This window comes from Cucumis sativus, chromosome 6 (genome assembly GCF_000004075.3).
Source record: "Cucumis sativus cultivar 9930 chromosome 6, Cucumber_9930_V3, whole genome shotgun sequence".
Taxonomy (NCBI): Eukaryota; Viridiplantae; Streptophyta; class Magnoliopsida; order Cucurbitales; family Cucurbitaceae; genus Cucumis; species Cucumis sativus.
Window position 1 is genome coordinate 12,829,380 of NC_026660.2, and position 22,574 is coordinate 12,851,953.

At 34.2% G+C, this 22,574-nt stretch overlaps 3 protein-coding genes and 1 pseudogene across 3 annotated transcripts; 2 read left to right on the forward strand and 2 right to left on the reverse strand.

The window, feature by feature from the left end:
* The first annotated feature begins 902 nt into the window (after positions 1 to 902).
* LOC101216323 (cullin-1) lies at positions 903 to 7,106 on the forward strand. The gene is made up of 20 exons (XM_004143037.3): positions 903 to 1,122; positions 1,549 to 1,734; positions 1,840 to 1,939; positions 2,524 to 2,709; positions 2,835 to 2,882; positions 2,967 to 3,170; positions 3,275 to 3,352; positions 3,449 to 3,538; positions 3,692 to 3,772; positions 3,902 to 3,964; positions 4,296 to 4,331; positions 4,414 to 4,500; positions 4,585 to 4,734; positions 4,812 to 4,867; positions 5,028 to 5,148; positions 5,322 to 5,483; positions 5,647 to 5,790; positions 5,881 to 6,099; positions 6,212 to 6,379; positions 6,467 to 7,106. The coding sequence occupies exons 2-20, from the start codon at positions 1,595 to 1,597 to the stop codon at positions 6,566 to 6,568; spliced, it is 2,235 nt and encodes a 744-aa protein (XP_004143085.1). The 5' UTR covers positions 903 to 1,122; positions 1,549 to 1,594; the 3' UTR covers positions 6,569 to 7,106.
* A 1,694-nt stretch (positions 7,107 to 8,800) lies between these two features.
* LOC101222645 (pentatricopeptide repeat-containing protein At4g15720) lies at positions 8,801 to 10,837 on the forward strand. Its single transcript, XM_004143151.3, has one exon. The coding sequence runs from the start codon at positions 8,878 to 8,880 to the stop codon at positions 10,687 to 10,689; it is 1,812 nt and encodes a 603-aa protein (XP_004143199.1). The 5' UTR covers positions 8,801 to 8,877; the 3' UTR covers positions 10,690 to 10,837.
* A 505-nt stretch (positions 10,838 to 11,342) lies between these two features.
* On the reverse strand, positions 11,343 to 19,078 carry LOC101222407 (hypothetical protein). The gene is made up of 12 exons (XM_004143150.3): positions 18,746 to 19,078; positions 18,438 to 18,601; positions 17,272 to 17,344; positions 17,042 to 17,169; positions 16,433 to 16,819; positions 15,414 to 16,351; positions 14,859 to 15,238; positions 13,456 to 14,759; positions 13,208 to 13,365; positions 12,409 to 12,566; positions 12,134 to 12,288; positions 11,343 to 11,989 (listed from the first exon to the last, which is right to left on the reverse strand). The coding sequence occupies exons 2-12, from the start codon at positions 18,594 to 18,596 to the stop codon at positions 11,771 to 11,773; spliced, it is 4,059 nt and encodes a 1,352-aa protein (XP_004143198.1). The 5' UTR covers positions 18,597 to 18,601; positions 18,746 to 19,078; the 3' UTR covers positions 11,343 to 11,770.
* Positions 16,918 to 17,017, reverse strand: LOC116404857 (annotated as a pseudogene).
* Positions 19,079 to 22,574: the final 3,496 nt, after the last annotated feature.

Genomic DNA, 22,574 nt, shown 5'->3' on the forward strand with positions numbered 1-22,574 from the left:
ATAAAATAGCTACTATTTGTACTCTCACGCTTTGTTTCAAAAACTTTAACATAATTATATTTTAGCACAATTGAAAGTAGAGGTGTGCATTGGTCTCTCGAAATCAATTTTATGATAAAACTTTTAAATGAGATTGTCGAGGAGAGAAGTCCAACACTTGGTTGGTAACATTTTGAAAAATATCAACTTAGATTTTTTTCAAACTAATATGGATCAATACCCTCCTTGTATCTAACTAATCGACTTTGATTTGAATTTTTGATTTATCATGCTTAACCCTAATTGAAAGACAAGAAATAGAAAATGTTCATATTTTTATAGTCAAAACTCCATGAATCCTTCATTGAACAAAGAATCTTAACTTAGACTAAGAATGGAGGTGGAAAAGAAGCACAGACTGAAAAATGAATTTTAATTAAATATTTTAAATAAGAGTAATTATAACGAAGGATAATTATAAGAATAATAAATAAAAATATAACAGAGTTTTAAAAAAATTACAAATATAGAAAAGTTTGTCAAAATACTGTTATAGTATATATATAACAAATCAATATTTATAATATGATTTATCGATATAGATTGATTTTGCGATATTTGAATTTTTGTAATTATTTTGAAATATTTGAAATCCAAATAATTATAGGGAGAGAATATGAAATCCCCAAAATTATCCATGGAGATTCCTTGCTCCGATGCCCATAAAATTAAACGGAAAATGAATGTAATCTAATTTTTACGTATAAAACGGCAATGACAACAAATTAGGAAGACTATAGGGGTCAAAGACTAAAAACAGGGAGTTGAAGCCCTTTCTTGCAAGAAAAGCAATTTAAAAATCCACGCGAAAATGCGAAGAATTAAAATTGGTAAGAAAAGAAAAAAGAAAAAAGAAAAAAAAAATCCTTAAACGCGGAAGAGGGTCATTCATTCACTACCCATCCAACGGGGGGGCCTCGAGTCTTTTTCACCTTTCCCCGACCGCTATCGCATTTCTCATCTTTTTTCGTCGTTGAGATTTTTCCGGCGGAGCTTCGTCGCCTTCTCTCTTTCCTCTCCCATCATTTATAGGGACTTCGATTCTCGATTAGGATATTAGGGTTTCGTCGACGACCTTTTCAGGTCGTCTTCTTTTTCTTGCTCCGATGATTTTTTTTTATTTTTATGGTGTTTTTATGTGTGATTCTGGATCTATGTTTAGATCATTAGGATTGTATTAATTTATCGTTTTTTTATATTTTGTCTTAAATTTTGGTTCTCGTTGTTGATTTTACGTGCTTTGATTTTTCGTTGACGACGATGTATGATAAAGAACGAAAGACGATGATGCCTTGGATTTTGTAGGAGTTTGTTTAATCTCGTCTTCTCTATGATTTATGGAGCTTTTGTTTTTAAACTTATGTTAATGGAGACGCTGCATTACTTTTGATTATTGTTTTATGTATGGATGGAGGGGGTGAATTATGGATTTAGGGTTTTCTTTCTGGCGAACCGTTCTTTATCTCCTGCACGAATGCTAACATCGAAGCCTGGTTTTATGATCTGCAGGTATCTTTGAGTATTAGGTCTCTTGGATTAGGAGATTTGCATCGACATGACAATGGGCGAGCGGAAGACTATTGACTTGGAGCAGGGATGGGAGTTTATGCAGAAGGGTATCACAAAGTTGAAGAACATTCTCGAGGGCTTGCCTGAGCCTCAGTTCAGCTCCGAGGACTACATGATGCTTTACACGTACTGTTTCTTGTGTTGTTCGAAGTTTCTTGTTCAATTTTCTTCATATGATCGCGCCGTGATCTTATTATGTTCGGTTTGTTTTCTTCTGGATTTCATCTGCAGTACCATATATAACATGTGCACCCAAAAGCCGCCGCATGATTACTCCCAGCAGCTGTATGATAAATATCGTGAATCTTTTGAAGAGTACATCACTTCTATGGTGAGGAACAAGTTCATCTGAGACATCCTTTCCGATCTAATACATATCACTTATCAACAACTCGCGATTATTGCGTCATTTAAATGAATTTATGTTGAAAGTACAGAAAAGAAAGGAGTAGAGATCACTTCAAAGACAAGGGAGCTTAATAAAATTTGTTCCATTGGAAATTGTTGTGGTTAAAATTGAAATCACACACGCACAGTTTGCACTCCATAAATTCAACCTTCACACTTGCTTGGCAATGGAGGGTGTGACCATATGATTCTTGTACATTAATTTTGGTCTATGAAGACTACAGAGTTAAACTTACCTATATTCATCAGACCACCAATGCATGTACTTACTGCAATTTTTATCAGTTTGCCTTCACCCATGTTAACATTTGTCACACGGTGCAATTTTGGAGTGCTTACATGCTTGACTTCGTTTGGAAAACCACATGCATGTGGCCGTGGTCACATATGCACATTTCTAAATATTTTTTACTTTCATTTTCTTTCAGGGGATCTATTGATGGAGACTTTTGAATTCTAATAATTTTAAACATAACGTTCTCTTTTTGTTAATTATGATGCACTTAGGTCTTACCATCCTTGAGGGAGAAGCACGATGAGTTCATGTTGAGAGAACTAGTAAAAAGGTGGACAAACCATAAAGTCATGGTGAGGTGGCTTTCTCGCTTCTTCCACTATCTTGATCGGTACTTCATCGCTCGAAGGTCACTTCCACCTCTAAATGAAGTTGGCCTCACATGCTTCCGCGAATTGGTATGCTTCAACTTTGAATTTGTGGCTTCATTTTCAAGTCCATGCTTGAACCTCTTTGTTCCATTTCAATTTACTGATAGATTCGTTTGAAATTTTAGTTAAAATTTTAATCTTACTCATCTCAGGTGTACAAAGAGCTAAATAGTAAAGTGAGGGATGCAGTAATTTCATTGGTACGTCTTCCCCCTTCCTCCCTCTCATTTTCTAATTTGTTTTGAGATTTAGACGTGCCTAATAATTATGGTCTTGTAAATCAGATTGATCAAGAACGTGAAGGAGAACAGATTGACAGAGCTCTACTGAAGAATGTACTAGATATATTTGTGGAAATTGGTATGGGGCAAATGGATTACTATGAAAATGACTTTGAAGCTGCCATGCTTAAAGATACTGCTGCTTATTACTCTAGGAAGGCTTCCAATTGGATCCTAGAAGATTCTTGTCCCGATTATATGCTTAAAGTAATTTATTTTCCTTTTTCTTAAAGAAATAAAAATCAGTTGTGTTGAACTACATTTTACTAATGCATAGAAATGGGTTCTTACTGATGCGATTGATGTTATAGGCAGAGGAGTGCTTGAAACGAGAAAAGGATAGGGTTTCCCACTATTTGCACTCTAGTAGCGAGCCAAAGTTGTTGGAGGTTTGTGGTGAACTTTTGTGATATCCTTCCACTTTCTTTATATATTTCAATAGATCTCTCTCTCTCCCTCGTTTATTCTAGTTTCCATTCTTGTAGAAAGTTCAACATGAACTATTATCTGTTTATGCTACTCAACTGCTGGAAAAAGAGCATTCAGGATGCCATGCATTGCTTAGAGATGACAAGGTACTAACTATGAACTATGTTTTGTATATTCTTTTCCCATATTTGAAATAATATATTTAATTGTGATTCTTCCTTGATGTCGTTTGTTTTCTCTTGTCTTCCATTTCCCTTTTCTTGACTTCGTTCGGCTCATGGTGATGATGAATTTTTTAGGTGGAAGATTTGTCAAGGATGTTCCGTCTATTCTCCAAAATACCGAAGGGACTGGATCCAGTTTCCAACATATTTAAGCAGGTTGGTAGTCTATGTCTATTTTCTCTTATGCTTTTTGTTTGAAGGGATATCATTTGTGTTAGAATAATGCCTTGTCAATTTTTAAATTACACTCTACTTAAATATCTTTTTCTTTTATTATTTATTCAGCATGTAACTGCTGAAGGAACAGCACTGGTCAAACAGGCAGAAGATGCTGCAAGTAACAAGAAGGTTTCTATCTCAATTAGTTTGAATTTTTTGTTGACAGACCAATTTCTTTGATTTCTTTATTCATTTAATGGATAATATGCAATGCAACCACCCTGTTAAGGATTTTTACTCATTTAATGGATAGTATGCAGAAAGGGAGTTGTTGTTGATGTGTTTTACCTTTCTTCCTTCTTTTCTATGGAATTGTTGCAAGGATTAATTTGTTGGGAGTGAATTGGAGATTATGGTTTTATTTTAAAATGGCCCTTTTTTTTACAAATCATAATATTTCTATACAAGGCTTTTTACATGACTCTCTTCTCTGTTTCTGTGTTGTTTCTTAATCTATTAGGCTGAGAAAAAGGACATAGTTGGTCTGCAGGAACAGGTGTGTCTTTTGGCTTCAAATTTCTAGATTATATTTTTTTAGTCTTGTTGTGAATGGTAGCTGAGATAAATTTTTGATTCAGGTTTTTGTAAGAAAAGTGATTGAGCTTCACGACAAGTACTTGGCTTATGTGAATGATTGTTTCCAAAACCACACACTTTTCCATAAGGTACGTGACTTTGCCTTCATTAACACTTGGTGTGGTAACATTTGCATAATTCTACCCTTATTTGAAATGTATTTGTGTGTATAGGCTCTCAAGGAAGCTTTTGAAGTATTTTGCAATAAGGGTGTTGCTGGAAGTTCTAGTGCAGAATTGCTTGCTACCTTTTGTGATAACATCCTTAAGAAAGGTGGGAGTGAGAAGTTGAGTGATGAAGCAATCGAGGAGACACTTGAGAAGGTGATTTTTCTATTTATTATTCATTTGAAGTTCATTTTGTGTTGGAACTTTGGATTTCATATGATTTAAAAATTCAGGTTGTGAAGTTGTTGGCATACATTTGCGACAAAGATCTGTTTGCTGAATTCTATAGGTGAATGTCGATACTCTTTATACGGTTGTTGCTCTTGCAGAATGTGTTTTCTTAATGACCTTGATAAGAGTTTTTCAGTGTCATATGTTTTGTTTTGTTATTTTCAAAAAAGTTTTATCTTGAAAGTTTAAATAACTTATTTTATACCACTGGGTCGCAGAAAAAAACTTGCCCGAAGGCTTCTCTTTGACAAGAGCGCGAACGATGACCACGAGAGAAGTATATTGACCAAATTGAAGCAACAATGTGGTGGTCAGTTCACTTCTAAGATGGAGGGAATGGTAAGCATAAATTTACTATTTTTTTTTTTTTAAATGTTAGACAACTTTTAATTTATCTCAATTTATGCAATAAGGTTTCTACAAAAACAATAATCCATTATCCATTTAGACAATTATTAACATTTCAAACGGAAGGAAGAATGAGCTTGCTAATGTTAAATTCATATGTTTAGGTTACTGATTTGACTTTGGCAAGGGAGAACCAAACTAGTTTTGAGGAGTATCTGAGCAATAATCCACAAGCGAGTCCTGGCATCGACCTGACTGTTACTGTTTTAACTACTGGATTTTGGCCAAGCTACAAGTCTTTTGACCTCAACCTGCCGGCAGAGATGGTATGCATTGGTTTCTCTTCTATATATAGACATATATGTATATGTATGTGTGTGTGTGTGTATATATATTTTTTTTGGAGGGGGGATTACAATGCGATAGTTTTGGTTGTGCCGTAAAACTTGGACGCCTGACATAACAAACCATGTGTTCTTTTTGATTCAGGTAAAGTGTGTTGAAGTTTTCAGAGAGTTTTATCAAACAAAAACCAAGCATCGAAAACTTACATGGATTTACTCATTGGGTACTTGTAACATCAGTGGAAAATTTGAACCGAAAACGATGGAGCTGATTGTGACAACTTATCAGGTGAAATGTTTATAAAGTTGTTTTGACCTCTTCCTAAAAAATTATTGTTTTGTTGATATGATAAGTTTGCTTTCTGTTTGTTAAATGTAGGCTTCTGCCCTGTTGCTATTCAATTCTTCGGATAGACTAAGTTACTCGGAAATCATGACACAATTAAATTTGAGTGACGATGATGTAGTTAGACTACTCCACTCGTTGTCATGTGCCAAGTATAAAATTCTTAATAAGGAACCAAATACGAAAACCATCTCTCCGAACGATCATTTTGAGTTCAATGCAAAATTCTCCGACAAAATGAGGAGAATAAAGGTATATGGATCATCATATTGTCTTGTCAGTCCTTTGTTAAGGTCCTCTCCAACAATTTATTTGCCTTACTTTTTTTTTTTGCATAATGAATGTGGTGTTGTTTATTCTGTAGATCCCTCTTCCGCCTGTGGATGAGAAAAAGAAAGTCATTGAAGATGTTGACAAGGATCGAAGGTATGCTATTGACGCCTCAATCGTGCGTATCATGAAGAGTCGGAAAGTTCTTGGTCATCAGCAACTAGTGATGGAGTGCGTCGAGCAATTGGGCCGTATGTTCAAGGTTAGTAATCCAGCACATCTCTTTCAACTTCATACAAAAAATCTTTCTGAGCTTGTCATAGTTTACTGAAACACGAACATTATGCAGCCCGATTTCAAGGCGATAAAGAAGAGAATTGAAGACCTGATCACTCGGGATTATCTAGAGAGAGACAAAGACAACCCCCACTTGTTTAGGTACTTGGCTTGATCTTTGTCTTACCACCACAGGCGAGGGCGGTGAACTGGTGCTATTCTTTGAGATAGCATGGAAGGCTCGTGGTGTAAGTGGGGCTCGAGCACGGGTGATGTGCTGCCTGCTGTAGCCTCTGTAGTCTGTGTGCCGCTTTTTCGTGAAATCTTAAAAAAATCCCAGGAGCTGATGGAATGAAGATTTGTACATTTTGCCATCCGAACGAGGTTAGAGAAAACCCCCATTATAATGTTTATGTGTGCACTTCTGGGAGGAGAAAAAGGGGGGGGAAGTAAGATTTGAGTTATTTTTAATATAAAATGGTCCGATTTATATAATGAGTGATCATTCTAAGTCAGTGTATTACGAGGACGTCTTGGACTTTGGTTGATTTTTAGTTCAAATTGTACATCTGTTGCTTTTTTTTTTCTTTTATTATTATTATTGTTAATTTTGAATACTAAGCATCAGGTGAAGTAAAAAAAATATATATCTGGAAAAACCTCCTTGTTCTAGCTTGTTTCAAATGCTTCCTACTGTTGATCTTCGTCTCTCACATTCTGAATCTTGACCTTGTGGTCATCCGTTGGGTGCAGTTATGGACAAAAATGGATGGTTTTCTGGAGAGACTATATGGTTGAACATTTGGTTTCTAACATTATTATTATTATTATTTATTTATTTGATGACAAAGTAGTATTTTTTTTTATTCTCTTTATTTTTCTGATTTTTTTTTTACAGTTTTTGGCTTCTTTTTTTAAGTACTGTTTTTAGCTTTTTTCCGTCCTCTCCATCTAACTTCGATAAATGCCTTATGCGGCTGTTATATAACACCCAATAAGCAGTTGGAAGTGGCAGAAAAAACATGTAGAAGTTATCGGTTCCATAATCCATATCTTGTTCCACAGTTTCAACAAAATAAAAGTATGTTTAATATTGGTTGAATGGTTATCTTTTTGTTCATCTCAGAATCTCTTTTACCATACCATTGATCTTAATAGATTCTGATTGATTAATCTTATTTTTCTTATTTATTTTGGTGTCAAAATTAAAACATATATTTTTAGTATAACAAGGTAAAGAAATTTGAATTAATTGGGATGCGACTCTTGGTATAACTACTTATTGATCCCATTCATTCCTTTATCGTACATGGTCTTTTTCTATTTATTTCCTTTTACATAATTTAATGAAAACATCTTTTCATTCTATATTTTTTTAATTTAAATTTGATAAAAATAAAATAAAATAGAACCTCTTCTTTAGTAACCTGAAAGTTACATTTCCATAAACAATTTTCTTAAACCAATTCAAGTAATGATTTTTAAAGATTTTGATTTTAGAATTTGAAAGAAATTTAATTTTAAAAAACAAGAAATCTTAAAATTGAAATACTTTCCCAAACGGGGATAAGAAAATGAGCAAGTAGAGAAAGTGAACAAAGCCGACGTGTCCAACTCGTTAGAGGCAGCTACGTAAAGGAGGATAAGGAATCACAACACAAGAATTCCAGAAGGTTCTTTTTGTTACAATTCGTTCTAGGAGAATATTGGGTTTACCTATTATTATGTGCCACGTGTATTTTAATCTATATTTCTTCTGTATTTATTTACTCGTGCTCTAATTCAAGGCTCTTGTATAAATGACAAAAGAAGAGATATATGAATGATCTATTCAAAATTTCATGTCATCGATCTCGCCAAAATTTCTTCTTATTCTTATTTATTCTAATATGCAACTCCTCATTTAGCAATATATCATGGTTACTCACCACATAGAAATTAAAATAAATAAATACATTGAAGTTAATGGGCAGGAATTAAGGGGTTAAGTTAAAAGTGACCGAATTTAATATTATGTAATTCAATATTCATAGATTGGAAAATAACAAAATTCAAAAGTTTAGGAATAAAATGAAATTTAAGTTAGACAATTTTGTAGGTGGTAATAAAAAAACTTTGAAGTTTGTTATTTTTATCTATTGAGTCATATATTATAGATTTGAATGCTAATTTAGGTACAACCTTTTCACTTGAAGAGGTTGAATCTTTATACTCAAAATTTGTTACATATAAATACAACGATACTAACTCCAAATTAAATAACAATAGATTTTAAAACAATCATTCGAAAATAGCTTTTCAAATATTTGAATAAAAGGTAAATATTTTCTATGGTAAATCGAACATTCTTTTTAAATTTTAGTTAAGGGTTAAAACGACAGCGGTTAATGGATGTAACCTACAAACCCTCTTCGCCTGATGGCGGAGTTAAAAAGAAAACGATACAAAAGGAAAAAGAAATACAAAAAGGATTTTTATTGACTAATGTTGAAACGAAATCTCTATTTTGCCCTCACCAGGCCTTATCTTTCCCGCGAAAACGAACGGCCATTTCTTCAAACCATTGAAAACCTCAGTCGCCATCTTCGAAATTGCAACGATTTGATTTCTTCAATCTCGACTCACTCCATAGCCTTAAAGCTTGGATTCTTAAACAACACTGTCAATGTCAACCATCTCATCAATTGCTATGTCCGATTCCGCAGCATTGCAACCGCACACCAACTGTTCGATGAAATGCCCAACCCAAATGTTGTGTCGTGGACCTCACTCATGGCTGGTTACGTCGACAACGGCCAACCGAGTACCGCTCTTTTTCTTTTTGGGGAAATGTTGAGAAGTCCGGTTGTTCCCAATGACTTCACTTTTGCTACTGCCATTAAGGCCTGTTCGATACTTTCGAATTTAAGACATGGTGAAATGTTTCATGCCCATGTTGAGATTTTTGGTTATGGAGGTAATATTGTGGTTTGTTCTTCTCTTATTGATATGTATGGGAAGTGTAATGATGTTGTTAAAGCTAGGGGCGTCTTTAATTCCATGTCTTGTAAGAATATAGTTTCTTGGACTTCAATGATTGCTGCTTATGCTCAGAATGCTCATGGCGATGAAGCATTAAAAGTATTTAGGGAATTCACTAGTTTAAGTTCTGAACATCCAAATCCTTACATGTTAGCTAGTGTGATTAGTGCTTGTGCAAGCTTGGGTAGGCTGGTTTCGGGAAAAGTCATGCATGGTGCAGCTATTTCTCTTGGCTGTGATTCAAGCGAGGTAGTTGCGAGTGTGTTGGTTGATATGTATGCTAAATGTGGGAGTCTTGATTATTCTGATAAGGTTTTTAACAGAATCTCAAACCCTTCTGTTATTCCTTATACTTCAATGATTGTTAGCACAGCAAAGTATGGATTTGGGAGAAAGTCTCTTCAACTCTTTGAAGAAATGGTTAGAAAAGGACTGAAACCTAACCATATCACTCTTGTTGGAGTCTTGCATGCTTGTAGCCATTCAGGGCTCCCTAATGAGGGCCTTTATTATTTGACATCCATGTATGAGAAATATGGGATAATGCCTGAGACTAAGCACTATACATGTGTTGTCGATATGCTAGCTCGAGTTGGAGAGCTAGATAAAGCCTTTGACCTAGCGAAATCGATGGATGTAGCACCTGATGACAAGGCATTGTTGTGGGGAGCATTGCTTTCAGCTAGTAGGTGTCATGGCAGGGTAGACATTGCAGCTGAAGCTTGTCAGCAACTTGTGAATTCCAATAGACAAGTTGCTGGTGCATATGTTACGTTGTCAAATGTTTACGCTTCGGCTGGAGATATGGAGAAGGCTCACAAACTCCGAGTTGAGATGAAACGTACTGGGGTTCACAAAGAACCAGGATGCAGTTGGATCGAGATAAAAGATTCAAGTTATATATTCTACGCCGGGGAAATAACTTCGTGCCCAAGAGGCGATGAAGTGTTGTGTTTGCTGAGAGAGTTGGACCAGAAAATGAAGGATAGAGGTTATGTAAGAGGAAGGAAAGGGTTGGTGTTTGTTGATATAGAAGAAGAGGCAGAGGAGGAAAAAGTTTGGTTGCACAGTGAGAGATTGGCATTGGGATTTGGTTTGATTAGCATTCCAAAAGGACTTACTATAAGAATAATGAAGAACTTGAGAATGTGCAGTGATTGTCATGAGGCTTTCAAGCTTATAAGTGAGATTATGGAGAGAGAATTTGTGGTTAGAGACATTAATAGATTTCATCATTTCAAAAATGGTTGTTGCACTTGCAATGGTTTCTGGTAATTTGTTAAGAACACAGTGAATTATTGAATCCCAAACCCAATTTTGTTTTGTTTTTTAACAAGAAAAACTTGTAAATCACTGTAAATACTTGCTGGAGGATTGGTTACATTATAATGTTAGTCTTCCAACTAGCTTTTATAGATTTAAACCTAGTAGGCTACCAGAACAGCGTTATAAGCTCTGAGTTCGATTAGAAATAAAATCCTAATTAATATTTAATGACATTGGTTTGTTTAAAATTTTTAAATATAATAAAAATTTATTAGACACGATCGAAAATTCAATCATTTATATTTTAAAAGTCTATATTTAAATAATTTTGAAATTACAAAAGCTAACTACTACATACATTAAACTGACTTTTACTACAACTTTATCAACAATGAACCCAAATAGTTGACTCAAAAAAAAAAAAAAAAAAAAACAATGGATTCAACTTGTACTCACAACATAAAGTTACTGCAACTTTATCAACAATGAACCCAAATCGTTGAATCAAAAGAAGAAAAGAAAAAGAAAGAAAACAATGGATTCAACTTGTACTCACAACATAAAGTTAATTGGTCTAGAAACAATCTCCCAAACAAATTCCAACCCAAATTTAAACCTTTGAAAAATGAGAAGACAAAAAAAAAAGGAGGGGAACAAGGTGCTTCAAAATAACTTGTATAGCTGTTAATGACTGGATAAATACTTCACTATGGTTGCCAAATGAATAGATATTATTTGAACACTTGAATATGTGGTTGGCCTAAAACTAAAAGGCTGCAACCTTTTTTTTCTTCACTAGAGCTCCACTTTTAGGAGCTAAGATATCAAAAGCCTTTACAAGACCCTCAGGAGGGTGGGAAGAAAGAAGGAAAAAAATTTCCTCAGATCAAGAATAATTAAAAATTACATTTTGAATTTCCTAATTGATCTCGCTTTGTACAAAAGTATTGGTAAGTAACGAACTGTGTAACATCCTAAATGTTCCTAGCCAATATCATCAGGTTGAAGTCAGTTTCATTGCCTTAGCTTTCTCAACTGATCACCTCAAGGAAGAATAATCCAAAGAAAAATAACTATTTACATCTTTGACCTAATCTCTACCACTGCAAAATCCCGAGTGAGTTATCGTCTGTGTAGCAACCCGAACCAACTGTACGAGTTCCCCAACATCTTGGAAGTTGAAATCAATCACTTTTTTAACTGATGCAACGTAGTCCACATGCTTTCCTTCACTAGCACATGAACTGACTGCCAAAAATGCATTTCGAGAATTTTTCGAGGCCTCCATGGCTGAATTCATATCACGAGCCTGCAACATTGAAACATTCCCCAGATGTTCACATTCAAGATTTATATTTATAAAAGGAAATAGGAATTGACAATAGCAGTACAAAATTTCTGGTGAATCTGATAACTGAAAGTTATTTGGATTCTAGTAGAAATTGGAACTTACAAAATTGAGGATCCGAGCAAAACTTGTGCAGGTTCCAGCATTCCAGATCTGGCTTCGAGCACCGTGGGAACTACCTCTGTCAAAAGTAAACCTATCCATAGCTCCATGGTTGCTTAAGTTATCGACATCTGATGCAGAAGAAGATGGAGATTCGCCTGAAGAAAGGATACATTGAAGACCATCACAATGTTAACTAATTGATGAGAAAAAAGTTGCAAAAAAACCAACGAATCCAGTTTTGTCTCCTTTAAATATCATTATCTTTTTCCTATTACCTTGCACAATTGAACGAAACGAGTTCATCTCTAGTCGGTCTCCATTGATGCTTGAATGTTTATGGTAAACTATCCTCAAGTAAGCTACTTCAATACATTTAAAAGCTAAAGATGCTGCAGCCATTTCTTGCCGACGTTCATATTCAAGAGCGCAGGACCTGCGAAATGATTGGGAGTTCACAGGTTGAAATAAGGTTTGAGTCATCAACATGAAACACTCTTCAACATTTTCGTTAAATAAAAATTCAAATACATCTATATCCATAAAATAAAACAAAAGATAAAAATGAAACTCATTGCAAAGATTTCAATGTCGAACTCAGGACTGGCAAACACTATCCAAGACATTTTGAATATATGTTTAAATCAATGGGTAGAGAACTCTCATAAGAGGGAGTCCAAAGGTTTGTAGTATTGACATGGTTTATTTTAAGCTGCCACAGTCAAAGGTCAAGCTGAAGTAAGTTAGTGGCAGCAGGACTTTGTTTCAGGTACAAAACAATGTCTCTTGTTTCATTTACAAACTTATCTCCAGCCTCAAAAGTCGGCATATGTCAGATTGGCTTATCAGTTAGCACCATTTAAAATGGTTGTAAGAACAAAGACACCAGAAAGCAAACATGAGCTAATTGGAAAGGGTAAAGTTAAAAATGAAAAGCCTCATGATTAAAGACCAACCATTGGAAAAGTAAAGTTTCAAACATAGAAGAACCGAGAGCTATCAATTACTTGCATTTAAAGGCTATAAAATAGACCCAAAAAATGAAAAAGAGGGGACAAAATGATCATTCTTACTTACCCGCACAATTCGGCTGTAGTGCTATACAATCGTATGGGAGAAATATCACCAGGCTTGCCACTTGTATTATCAAGAGTCTCTAGAAGGAATGCTCCATGTAGATACTTCAGAGCAGATTGGAAGTAAAGTTCGTTACTTTCGAAAGTGAATCCAGAATTCTACAGAATACATAAGAAAACAACGTAAGAATTGGAAACAGATCCCATCCTAGCAACAATGTTGCAAGAGAGTTGCAGCAATGAGGGAACCTTCAAGTGATCTGCTTCGTCTCTGAGTTTCTTGGCATCTTTCAATGTATCACTAGCAGTTTGATTAGAGGATTTCGTTCTGTTGATATTTGAAGCATTAACATCTCTAGATCGGTCAGGTGTTTTTTTGGACACCACCACATCATCACTGGGGGCATCAGCATTAAGCTGATGAGAATCTCCCACCCTAATAGAAACTCGTAAAGGATCAGCAGCAGAACGGGATGGTTCTACTTTCCCATCCTTCTTTTCTAGTGTTCTCGGATCACCTTTATTTCCTGCTTCAAAGTCCTTATTTTGCTTTGACGTAAGTCTGGCTGCTTTATTTGATTGCAATAAAGCATTGGATCTCTGGTTTTCAGCATCATTGCCCTTGAGATTTTGAGGGGTTCCCAATCCTTCAGCACCAACATTAATCTTCTCTTTCTTATGCTTCTTGTGGCTGGGCTCTATACCGTCGTCTATACGATTATTGCACAATCTAGGCTGCTTAACAGCATTTGCACCGGCAGTAACAAAATGGTGTTGAACTACAGGTGAAGCTTTGATTTTCTTGCTGTTCATGTTGAGAGCATGAGAATTGGGATGAATATTAGAGGTAATCTCCTCTTTTTCTCCTCCCAATTGATCGAGTCCGGATGACCTCATGGGGGATGATGAAACTGATTCAGCAGGAGATACTTTCACTACGGCTTTCATTAAATGAGATTGCGAAACATTTGAAGAGCTAGAATTAGCTGCCGCTGAAACTTGTCGAACAACTAAATTTCTTTTTGGTAACTCCTTACGAACTGAAATTTGTTTAGCAACTATCTTCTTGATTTGCATTTTTGCCTCCTTATCCTTGCTGATTTCTTCCATTCCATCAGTGAAATTATTACATACATCAAGCTTCTTTCTCTTCTTCAACTTTTCACAGTTTTCTTCCTTCAAAAGCACGGATTCATGGACTCCACTATTAGGAGAATTTTGATCATCTTGCCAATCATTCAGTTTCCTTTTCTTTGTGCAGGCACTTTTACCACTTGGTTGATTAACAGAGGACCTAACAACAGAGGAGATCTCGGCTGTTCCTCCCCGTTTCTTTAATGAGATTTGCATTTTATTTTCCGTGTTCAATTTACAGTGCTTCTTCGAGCCAATATCACCCTGCTTCAGCAATCCTTCCCCACCTTCCATATTTGTCAAACCAGAATTTGAACTGTAACCCAACTTTCCAACATCCATATTGAAGTTTTGATGATTATCGACAGGGCGCATTTCTTCAGGTCTCCTATTCTTCCTTTTTAATTGGTCGCAGTTAACTGCATAAGGATCAAAAGATCCAATTAATTTACTTCTTTTTTAAAAAAAGTCAACTAACCATACAAAATTGAAGATATTATATACCATGGACAACTCACCTCTATCAGTGGACTTTTCTTTCAGTTTACCTCTGTTCTTCCCCTCTGCCAAGTTGTACAGGTCACTGGAAGATTGATCCATTGAATTTCTCAATTTATTTGGAGGATTACTCAAGCCATTAAGACTCTTATTTTTCCTCGACTCCAGCTGCTGGTCTTTCAGAGAGCTTTTGCCATGAGTCTGGTCATTTCTGCTAACTGGATTTTGTATTTCTTTCAAAGCTTCTTTCTTTTTTCCTTGATTTGAAGTGTCAGCTGATATCAGTCCATTGGCATGATTCTGAAAAGCATTTACACTCTGAGGCAATGGTAAATGGTACAAAGCATAAAGCTTTTCTGTTGTCTCCTCCTCACTAATGTCACAACGGTTCATCCCAGGCCTACACAATTGCAACAGTAAATTAACTGGCAGGATAACATGTGCAAAACTCTTGACATGAAACCACGGAATAAGACATCAATAAAAAATAACCAAAATCAAATTAAATGTTTAAACCCAGAATCACGATCAACTTAAGTTATTCTTTCTTTTCAGAAAAGAAGCAGCAAACTTACAGCCAATATAGCATGCTACACAACCATTTATCAGGAAGTTGTTCTGGTTTTGTTCCAAAGGGCAGAAGGCGCCACTTCTGGCAAATGTCACAGCATACCCATTCATCCATAGGAGCCACCCCTGCTGGTTCAACCACCTTCGAGCATTTGGACATTTTGATTCCACTGTCATCTAGGCCTTTAACCTTCTGAAAGTCAACAGAGGCCCTCTCAGTTGCATCCTTGCTTATACGGTTCACATCTAACCCAGAGCTGTTAAAAGAACCCACATTGTTTGCTCCTACTTTTTCTTTGCTGTGAAGTTTTAACCTGTGCCTTCTATTTTCGGATTCAGGAGTGTCAGAATCAGTGTTCTTTCTACATCTTGATGCTTCACTTCTAATCTTGAAGCCTCCCTCACTTGAACCAGCTATTTTCCCACCAGCAGTCTGTACCACTTTAAATTTTTTCTCGCCCACAATTTCAGGCTTTTCTTTCTTGATTGATGCCTTGTGTTTAACTGCTTCATGTGGTGTAGCTTTATGAGAAAGCTTCTTTTGTGAGTCTAAGTAAGCACTGGACTTTGTACCCTCTGAACCAGGTTTGCATTGCAACTCATTAGACAAGAATTCCTTGCTTTCAAAAGCCTCATTGTCTAATTTTCGTTTTACAAGTGTTAGAGTAGTTTTCTCCTCCCTGCTAGAAGCATTAACTTCATTCTTAAGATTGACTTGCCTTTCTCTATGCACCGCCTCCTTTTTCTTCTTCTTAACCAATGTCTTGTCATTTAGCTTCAAGGTTGTCTCATTGGCTAGCTTGGCCAAACCATCTTTTTTATTCTCAAGAGAAGGCACAGGTTTGAGTAATGGTAACGGCTTTTCCTTCCTTGACAACCCAAGTAGGCTGTCATGAAGAGGTGATATCAGTAATCCATGGGGCACTGGGAAAGAAGTCATTGCCTGTTCAAAGGAGAAAGAGAGCGGGATAAGCATATAAATACAATATGAAAAGAAAGAATAAAAAAACAGAAGAACTGTTACCTGAATTATCTTGGAAGGAGACTCATCAGGTGGACCTTGAGATAAGGGAAGCATTCCTTCACTTAAGTCCGAGCTGTTTAGTGAGGATGACTGTGGAGAGTCATCAAGTCCAAGGCCACTGTATATTGCAGCATTTTTCAATCCAACACAGTCAGAACCAACTTTGATTCGAAATTTAAGTGATCCGCTGTTCATCGGGCTGCCTAACCTGCCTGAAGCTTCACCTTTTGAAGAGAAACTATTAGTAACTTTAGTAGCTGCCAAGCACGAATCTATTCTCCCAGAGATACTGCCAGTCATTTCCTTTGTATTACGAGAGGAAATAGTATTGCATACAAAAGCTTCTGGTCTCTTTGTTGGTGGAGCTTTTGGATTCTGAGAAGAACCCTGCATGTACATGGTCATATGGCAATAAGTTAATATCATTCATATATAAGGAGGTGTTACTCCATAATATTTTTTCACACCATAGCTAAAATAAATGGAAAAGTTTTAATTTAATATCATGTGAGCCGATCGCCCAGATATTAAACTGATAAGAACAGATACTACACTTGATCTTAGCCAAAAGGCCAAGAAAGTTATAATAATTGGAAAAGTTTTCATTACCTCCAAGGGCAAATTAACAGGATTTGGTGCTGCATTGCAGTCTCTCTGTTGATTTACATTGTGTGGCAAAATTGAAGAAGCACGTTCATATGTAGGCAAAAATGAGCCATAACCACCATACTTCGCCCCTAATAACAATTAGAAACCCATATATGATTATTTCAAAAACATAAGGTTCGTCAACCTAACAGCAGTTTGTGGTCTATAGATCTGAAAACTAGGCAACCCACCTAACTTTTCAGCTGAAACTCCACCTTCAAAGTCTTTTTGGAAGTGACCAAGAAAACGCTCGATCTTCTCATCCTAAACATGATAATAATAGGCAGTCTGGTTAATCAAATAAGCAAAAAATTATGAATATGTACAAGTGGTAAATAAACAAAAACAAATTAACTTCTTTTTCAGGGTAACCATGGCGTCCCAGCTGATCAAAGAAAGAAAAGTGCCAAAGTTATTATTTAGGGATTCTTTTCAAGCAAACAAAACCCGTGATGTTATACAATTTTGAGTACGATCTCATTTCATTTCAACTGATCAACTAGGAAATTTATTTAGCAAGTGAAGTCTATTCAAACATACAAAACTAATAATTCAACTTCATCAAACCAAATAATTCTACCGAGCCTTCACCTGTTCTGTTTTTTTCCATTACATTTTTAAACTGAGGCTTATTCCCTAAGGCTCATCTTAAGCCAACGTTTTAACTTTTAGCGTTGAAACCCGTGTCTCCTTTGAACCACAAGAAGCTTATGCCTCTCATAGAAGAGGCAATGTAGCAACAATGTTTTAAACAATTATCAAGACTTACATTCAGAGGCTCATTGTGAGGCAACGTTCTAACAGTTACCCTCGAGACTGCACCTTTGAACCACAAGAAGCTTACACTTCCCATAAAAGAGACTTATACCCTTGTGGAAACATACTGTGCTTCATGTACTAACGACTAGAAAAAATAATATTAATTTGCCTCATTCTAAAAGGATTATAAATGATAATAGTAGTGAGGCTAAATAAATCCTTTTAGAATTATTGTTCAAGTGACAATTGAGAGGGTTAATATTTATGTTCTCTTTATGACTGTCATGTTTAACAATAATTGGTTTCACTCATTTAGGATTTGTTAGATGATTTTAGTTATGATTTACAATTCATACTGCCTCAAGGCTTATGCCTTGCCTCTTCAAGGCCAACATTGTGCAGTGTTTTTGGTTATATACCTCAACCAAGAAGCAAAAGAGATTGAGCATTTTGGAGAAACCCCATTCATTGATATGATGAAACAGACTACATAAACCTTCCAAGTAATCTAGTTTAGAATGATTTTTGTTCACTGGGTCATTCAAGAAACAAGTCACAATCCGGCAATAAATTCTAACACTTAAGAAAAAATTCTTACGATGTAAGAGAGATTAATGTCAGGGTCAATATCACCGCCATTATCCTTGTGATAGCAAGAAGCTTCGCCTTCTTCCATCTCAATGCAATCCCCCATCATCATCGGCTCAACAGAGCTCACCATTAAATGTGAACCCAAAACCCTAGTTCCAATAATCATCTTCCCTAAAATCCAGTATCATTCTAATAAGAAAAGAACGACAATCAAAACAAAAAAAAACACCCAGAAACTAGATTTAATCGAAGCACTTCTCTCTCGCTACCAAAAATGAAATCGAAACCCTTATTCAGAGGAAGAAGAATCGATACCGGCTCCTCTTGAACAGAACGATCAGCGAAGACGATCGTACTGTTGATGGTTATTGGAGTAATCTAACAAAACCCCAGAAGAGATTGAAGCCGAAAAAAGAAGAAATAATGATTCGATTGGGGTTCGAAGGAGCTCGTAGTTCCAAAATTTCGGAGTTTTGACAAGGAAAAGTTGATGATCGTAGAAAGAAAGCGAACTGGGGTTTGGATTTTCCGGGATTTTTTTTCTTTTTTTTTTTTTTACTAGATTTTCAAGTTCTTATATTATTCCGATTTCCGCCTAAAGAAAAGAGAGAAAAAATTCTCCGCCCGCCGTCTGATGAAAATATATTATTTCCTCCAAAAGTTTCTCTCACTTTTCTCCTCTTCTCAGTGTGGGCTTAATTCTACTCCCACGAGTACCCTATTAACACGTGGCATTTTTTCTCTTTTTGACAAATTTACTCTTTTATCCCTAACTTTTCGTTTTCATTTTTATTTGAAATTGAATTTTGCTTCTAAAAAATTAGTATAATGAATTTTGTCGTGATTTTGTTTAAATAGTTTATCCATTTTTTCTATTTTAAAAATAATTAGTTTATTGAGTTTTATTGTATTTTATAATTATTCAAATTAATTTTCAAATCTTTTTTTAAAGAAAGATAAATCTTTTATCTTAATCTACCTTCCTCCAGGGAAGTTTGGGGAAAAAATCATTAGATTGAAACCTTTTATGCCAATAGATTTTTGCGTGAATTTTATCTTAGTTTTGATTTGGATTTTGTTGACTTTGGTTGAAGATTTCCACTTTTAAGATATATATAGTTTATTAAGTTTTACTATAAAGTTCTAATTTTAAATTAAAATCTGAAAGGATTACTTTATTCAATGAAACATTGGGAAAAAAGTACTAGACTTAATTTTGTATACAAATAAATTTTAGTGTGAACACAAAAGTTTGTATATTTAGGCTATAATTTTGGCAAAGACAAAATTTTTAAGCTATTTTTTATAAAAAAAAAAATAAATTTTATCCTTTGATTATATTTTGGAAGCAAATATTATTATAACCGTAATGCCTTTAGAATCTATGTATGTGTGGCATGATAAATTAGAAGTAAATGCATCAAAATTTGAAGTTATGAACAAAGCTAACCAAATGAGAAAAAAAGCAAAACCAAATTTTATATCAACGTGAACACACAAGTACCAACCATTCTTAAATTTTAGGTATGAAGGTCCTACAACATTTTTTTTGTAACCAAAAAGTACATACATACTGAATCATAAAATAAAAAGTATTTCTAGAGATGAATGACCTAACAAGACATTGGGCTCTATCACATGAGAACTCGATTCATAGAAAACAAAAGTATCGACGAACCAAGGAAATAAGCTATCATAGGAACTTACGTTGAACATGTGTATTGTTTGAACTTTTAGAGGAACCCTCAACGGACCTGAACTTCGTATATTATATAATATAACATAATATCAATATCACTAATTGTGGGTGTAATAAGTAAACGCACCCCACCATATACATTAAAAAAAATTGTCATCAAAATACATAAATTACTTAAAAATAAAACGAAAGTAGTTATTAATGTTCGAAAAAGTTATAGAAAATAGCCAAATTGCTACCAATTTCAATAGTTTAAAAACAACCATAACACATGCTAAAAATAGTTAAAAAATTTGTTTAGCTTGTAAAAATTTTATTTAAAAACACGTGAATAAAATAGATATAATAACAAGACACAATGCAACTTTTTTAAAAAAACATTAAAATAAAAAGGATGTTAATTATTAATAACAAATTAGTAATTCTCGCCAAATGATATAATGAATTCGGGCAAGGCAGAGGTCCTATTTATAAGAACTTAGAAGACCTAATTTCAATCATAATCAAATTAAAATTCCAATGTTAAAAGGATTTTGTTTTTTCTTATCTCGTAAATTAAATATATACATATATGCATGCTTTAAGGGAGGTTACATTATCTCATCGACTAAATCTCAAATCTAGTGTTTTAACTTTTAAAAATTAGTACTTTAATTATTAAATTATTTAGATAGCTTATAAAGAGTAAACTTGTTTTAAAAAAATAATAATATTTCACAAAATATTTACACTTTAATTACGTAAATTTAATATAATATAAATTTTGTATTTTTGTTTTATGACGTCAATTTTTTATATTTTTGAAAAAAATCCCTCTACTATACTTTGATACAACGCTTGAGTTGTTTGGATTGCATTTACTTCGTTCAATTTTATTAGTTTAACATTTTAGGATTTTTTTTTTGTGAATTTAGTACGTTACATTTAATATATTTGTGTTCAACTTACTTATATACCTTAGACTTTTTTTTTAAAGAAAAAACGTATCGAGATTCTAGTTTTTTAGAAATTGACACATGTCACCATATTTTATCGTATACGTATTCATGTTTGTGCTTTCTAGGATAAACAATTCAAATCAATTATTATAAAAAGTGATTTATAGATTTTAGTGGTTAACAATCTCTATAACTGTATAATTATTAAAATCAATAAAACTCTCTCAAACGTCATTACCTTATTTATACTATTTTTCGTCTAGTGACACTCTCCCCATACCAATTATGGCCACCACCTTCCTTCACTATCGTTGTTGGTCAACTCCACGAGTGACCACTCTAAAGCACCACCAACTCTAACATCAACCATCCTATATGTTTCACTATAGCAACCGTTATTTTAAGGAGAATCTACATAAATAGAATAAAATTGAAAGTATTTATATCCTATAACAAAAAGTAAAAGTTGGATACTTTAGACTTAGATTAAAATTTTGGTTATCTATTTTGGACTTGGATTAAAATTTTGCTATTGGCCGTAAATAGTTTGTCGATTATTATGTTTTTACAAATTTTCCTTATTTTAAATTATTAGTTGGTATATTATATTATTAATCATGCTTTAAAGTAATTTAACAATATAAAAACATTTTCTTTAGAAAAGTTACAAATAATTTGTCTACAACAGGAAAGAGTGACCAAACACATCTATTTTCTTATTGAAAGCATTTTTAATAAAAAACATTTTTTTCAAGTAATCTGCTTAAAAATAAAACAAAAACATTAATGTGATTTTATATACAAAGTTAATTAGATTGCTATATATATATATATAAGTATTTAGTTAATGTCAAATTACTATAAATGACCATTATTAAACCCTATTAACTAATAATTTAAAAACAATTTCAATTTATGTATTTAAAAGCATATGTTGAACTATCTAATTAAAATCAAAAGAGTATTGTGTTTTTATATACTAATTCTCTTGGTTTGTTATATATATTAAAAAGTATTTAATTAATGTCAAATTACTGTAAATGACAACTATTAAATGCTAGTGACTAATAATTTAAAAACAATTTTTTTGCATGGTTGAGTTTTTATTAACTGTTTTTAAAATGAGATGTTGATCTATCTCTAATTCGACACTAGAGTTAATCGAAAAGAGTTGATAGTTGGAAATAATCAATGAAGTTGGTTGAAAAGTTGGTCGCTAGAGTTGGTTGTCAAAAAATATTTAATTAATGTCAAATTACTATAGGTTGTCGAGAGTTGATCCCCATAGATTGTCATTCGTGAAGGTGGATAGTATGTAGACAAGACACGCATTGGCTAACTGTAATATATATTTAAACAACGAAACTAGAAAATGTAATATATATTTGTCACACACAACACATACGTTTTTTTGGTTCCACAACACGTGTGGTGAAATATATTCGAATCTCTAGTTAACCTCATGGTATGGAAGGCACGTGTCTAATGTCAGTTAGTTGTGTCCGTG

What these genes read in the sequence shown, in the direction of transcription:
- LOC101216323 (XM_004143037.3), top strand. Translation starts at nt 1,595, where the DNA reads ATGACAATGGGCGAGCGGAAGACTATTGACTTGGAGCAGGGATGGGAG. An exon ending in CTTCTAAGATGGAGGGAATG is followed by an intron (nt 5,149 to 5,321) that starts GTAAGCATAAAT and finishes TCATATGTTTAG; the next exon opens with GTTACTGATTTGACTTTGGC. An exon ending in TGATTGTGACAACTTATCAG is followed by an intron (nt 5,791 to 5,880) that starts GTGAAATGTTTA and finishes TGTTAAATGTAG; the next exon opens with GCTTCTGCCCTGTTGCTATT.
- LOC101222645 (XM_004143151.3), top strand. Translation starts at nt 8,878, where the DNA reads ATGTTGAAACGAAATCTCTATTTTGCCCTCACCAGGCCTTATCTTTCC.
- LOC101222407 (XM_004143150.3), bottom strand. Translation starts at nt 18,596, where the DNA reads ATGATTATTGGAACTAGGGTTTTGGGTTCACATTTAATGGTGAGCTCT. An exon ending in CTCCTTCCAAGATAATTCAG is followed by an intron (nt 16,352 to 16,432) that starts GTAACAGTTCTT and finishes TCCTTTGAACAG; the next exon opens with GCAATGACTTCTTTCCCAGT. An exon ending in AGAAAAGTCCACTGATAGAG is followed by an intron (nt 14,760 to 14,858) that starts GTGAGTTGTCCA and finishes ATCCTTATGCAG; the next exon opens with TTAACTGCGACCAATTAAAA.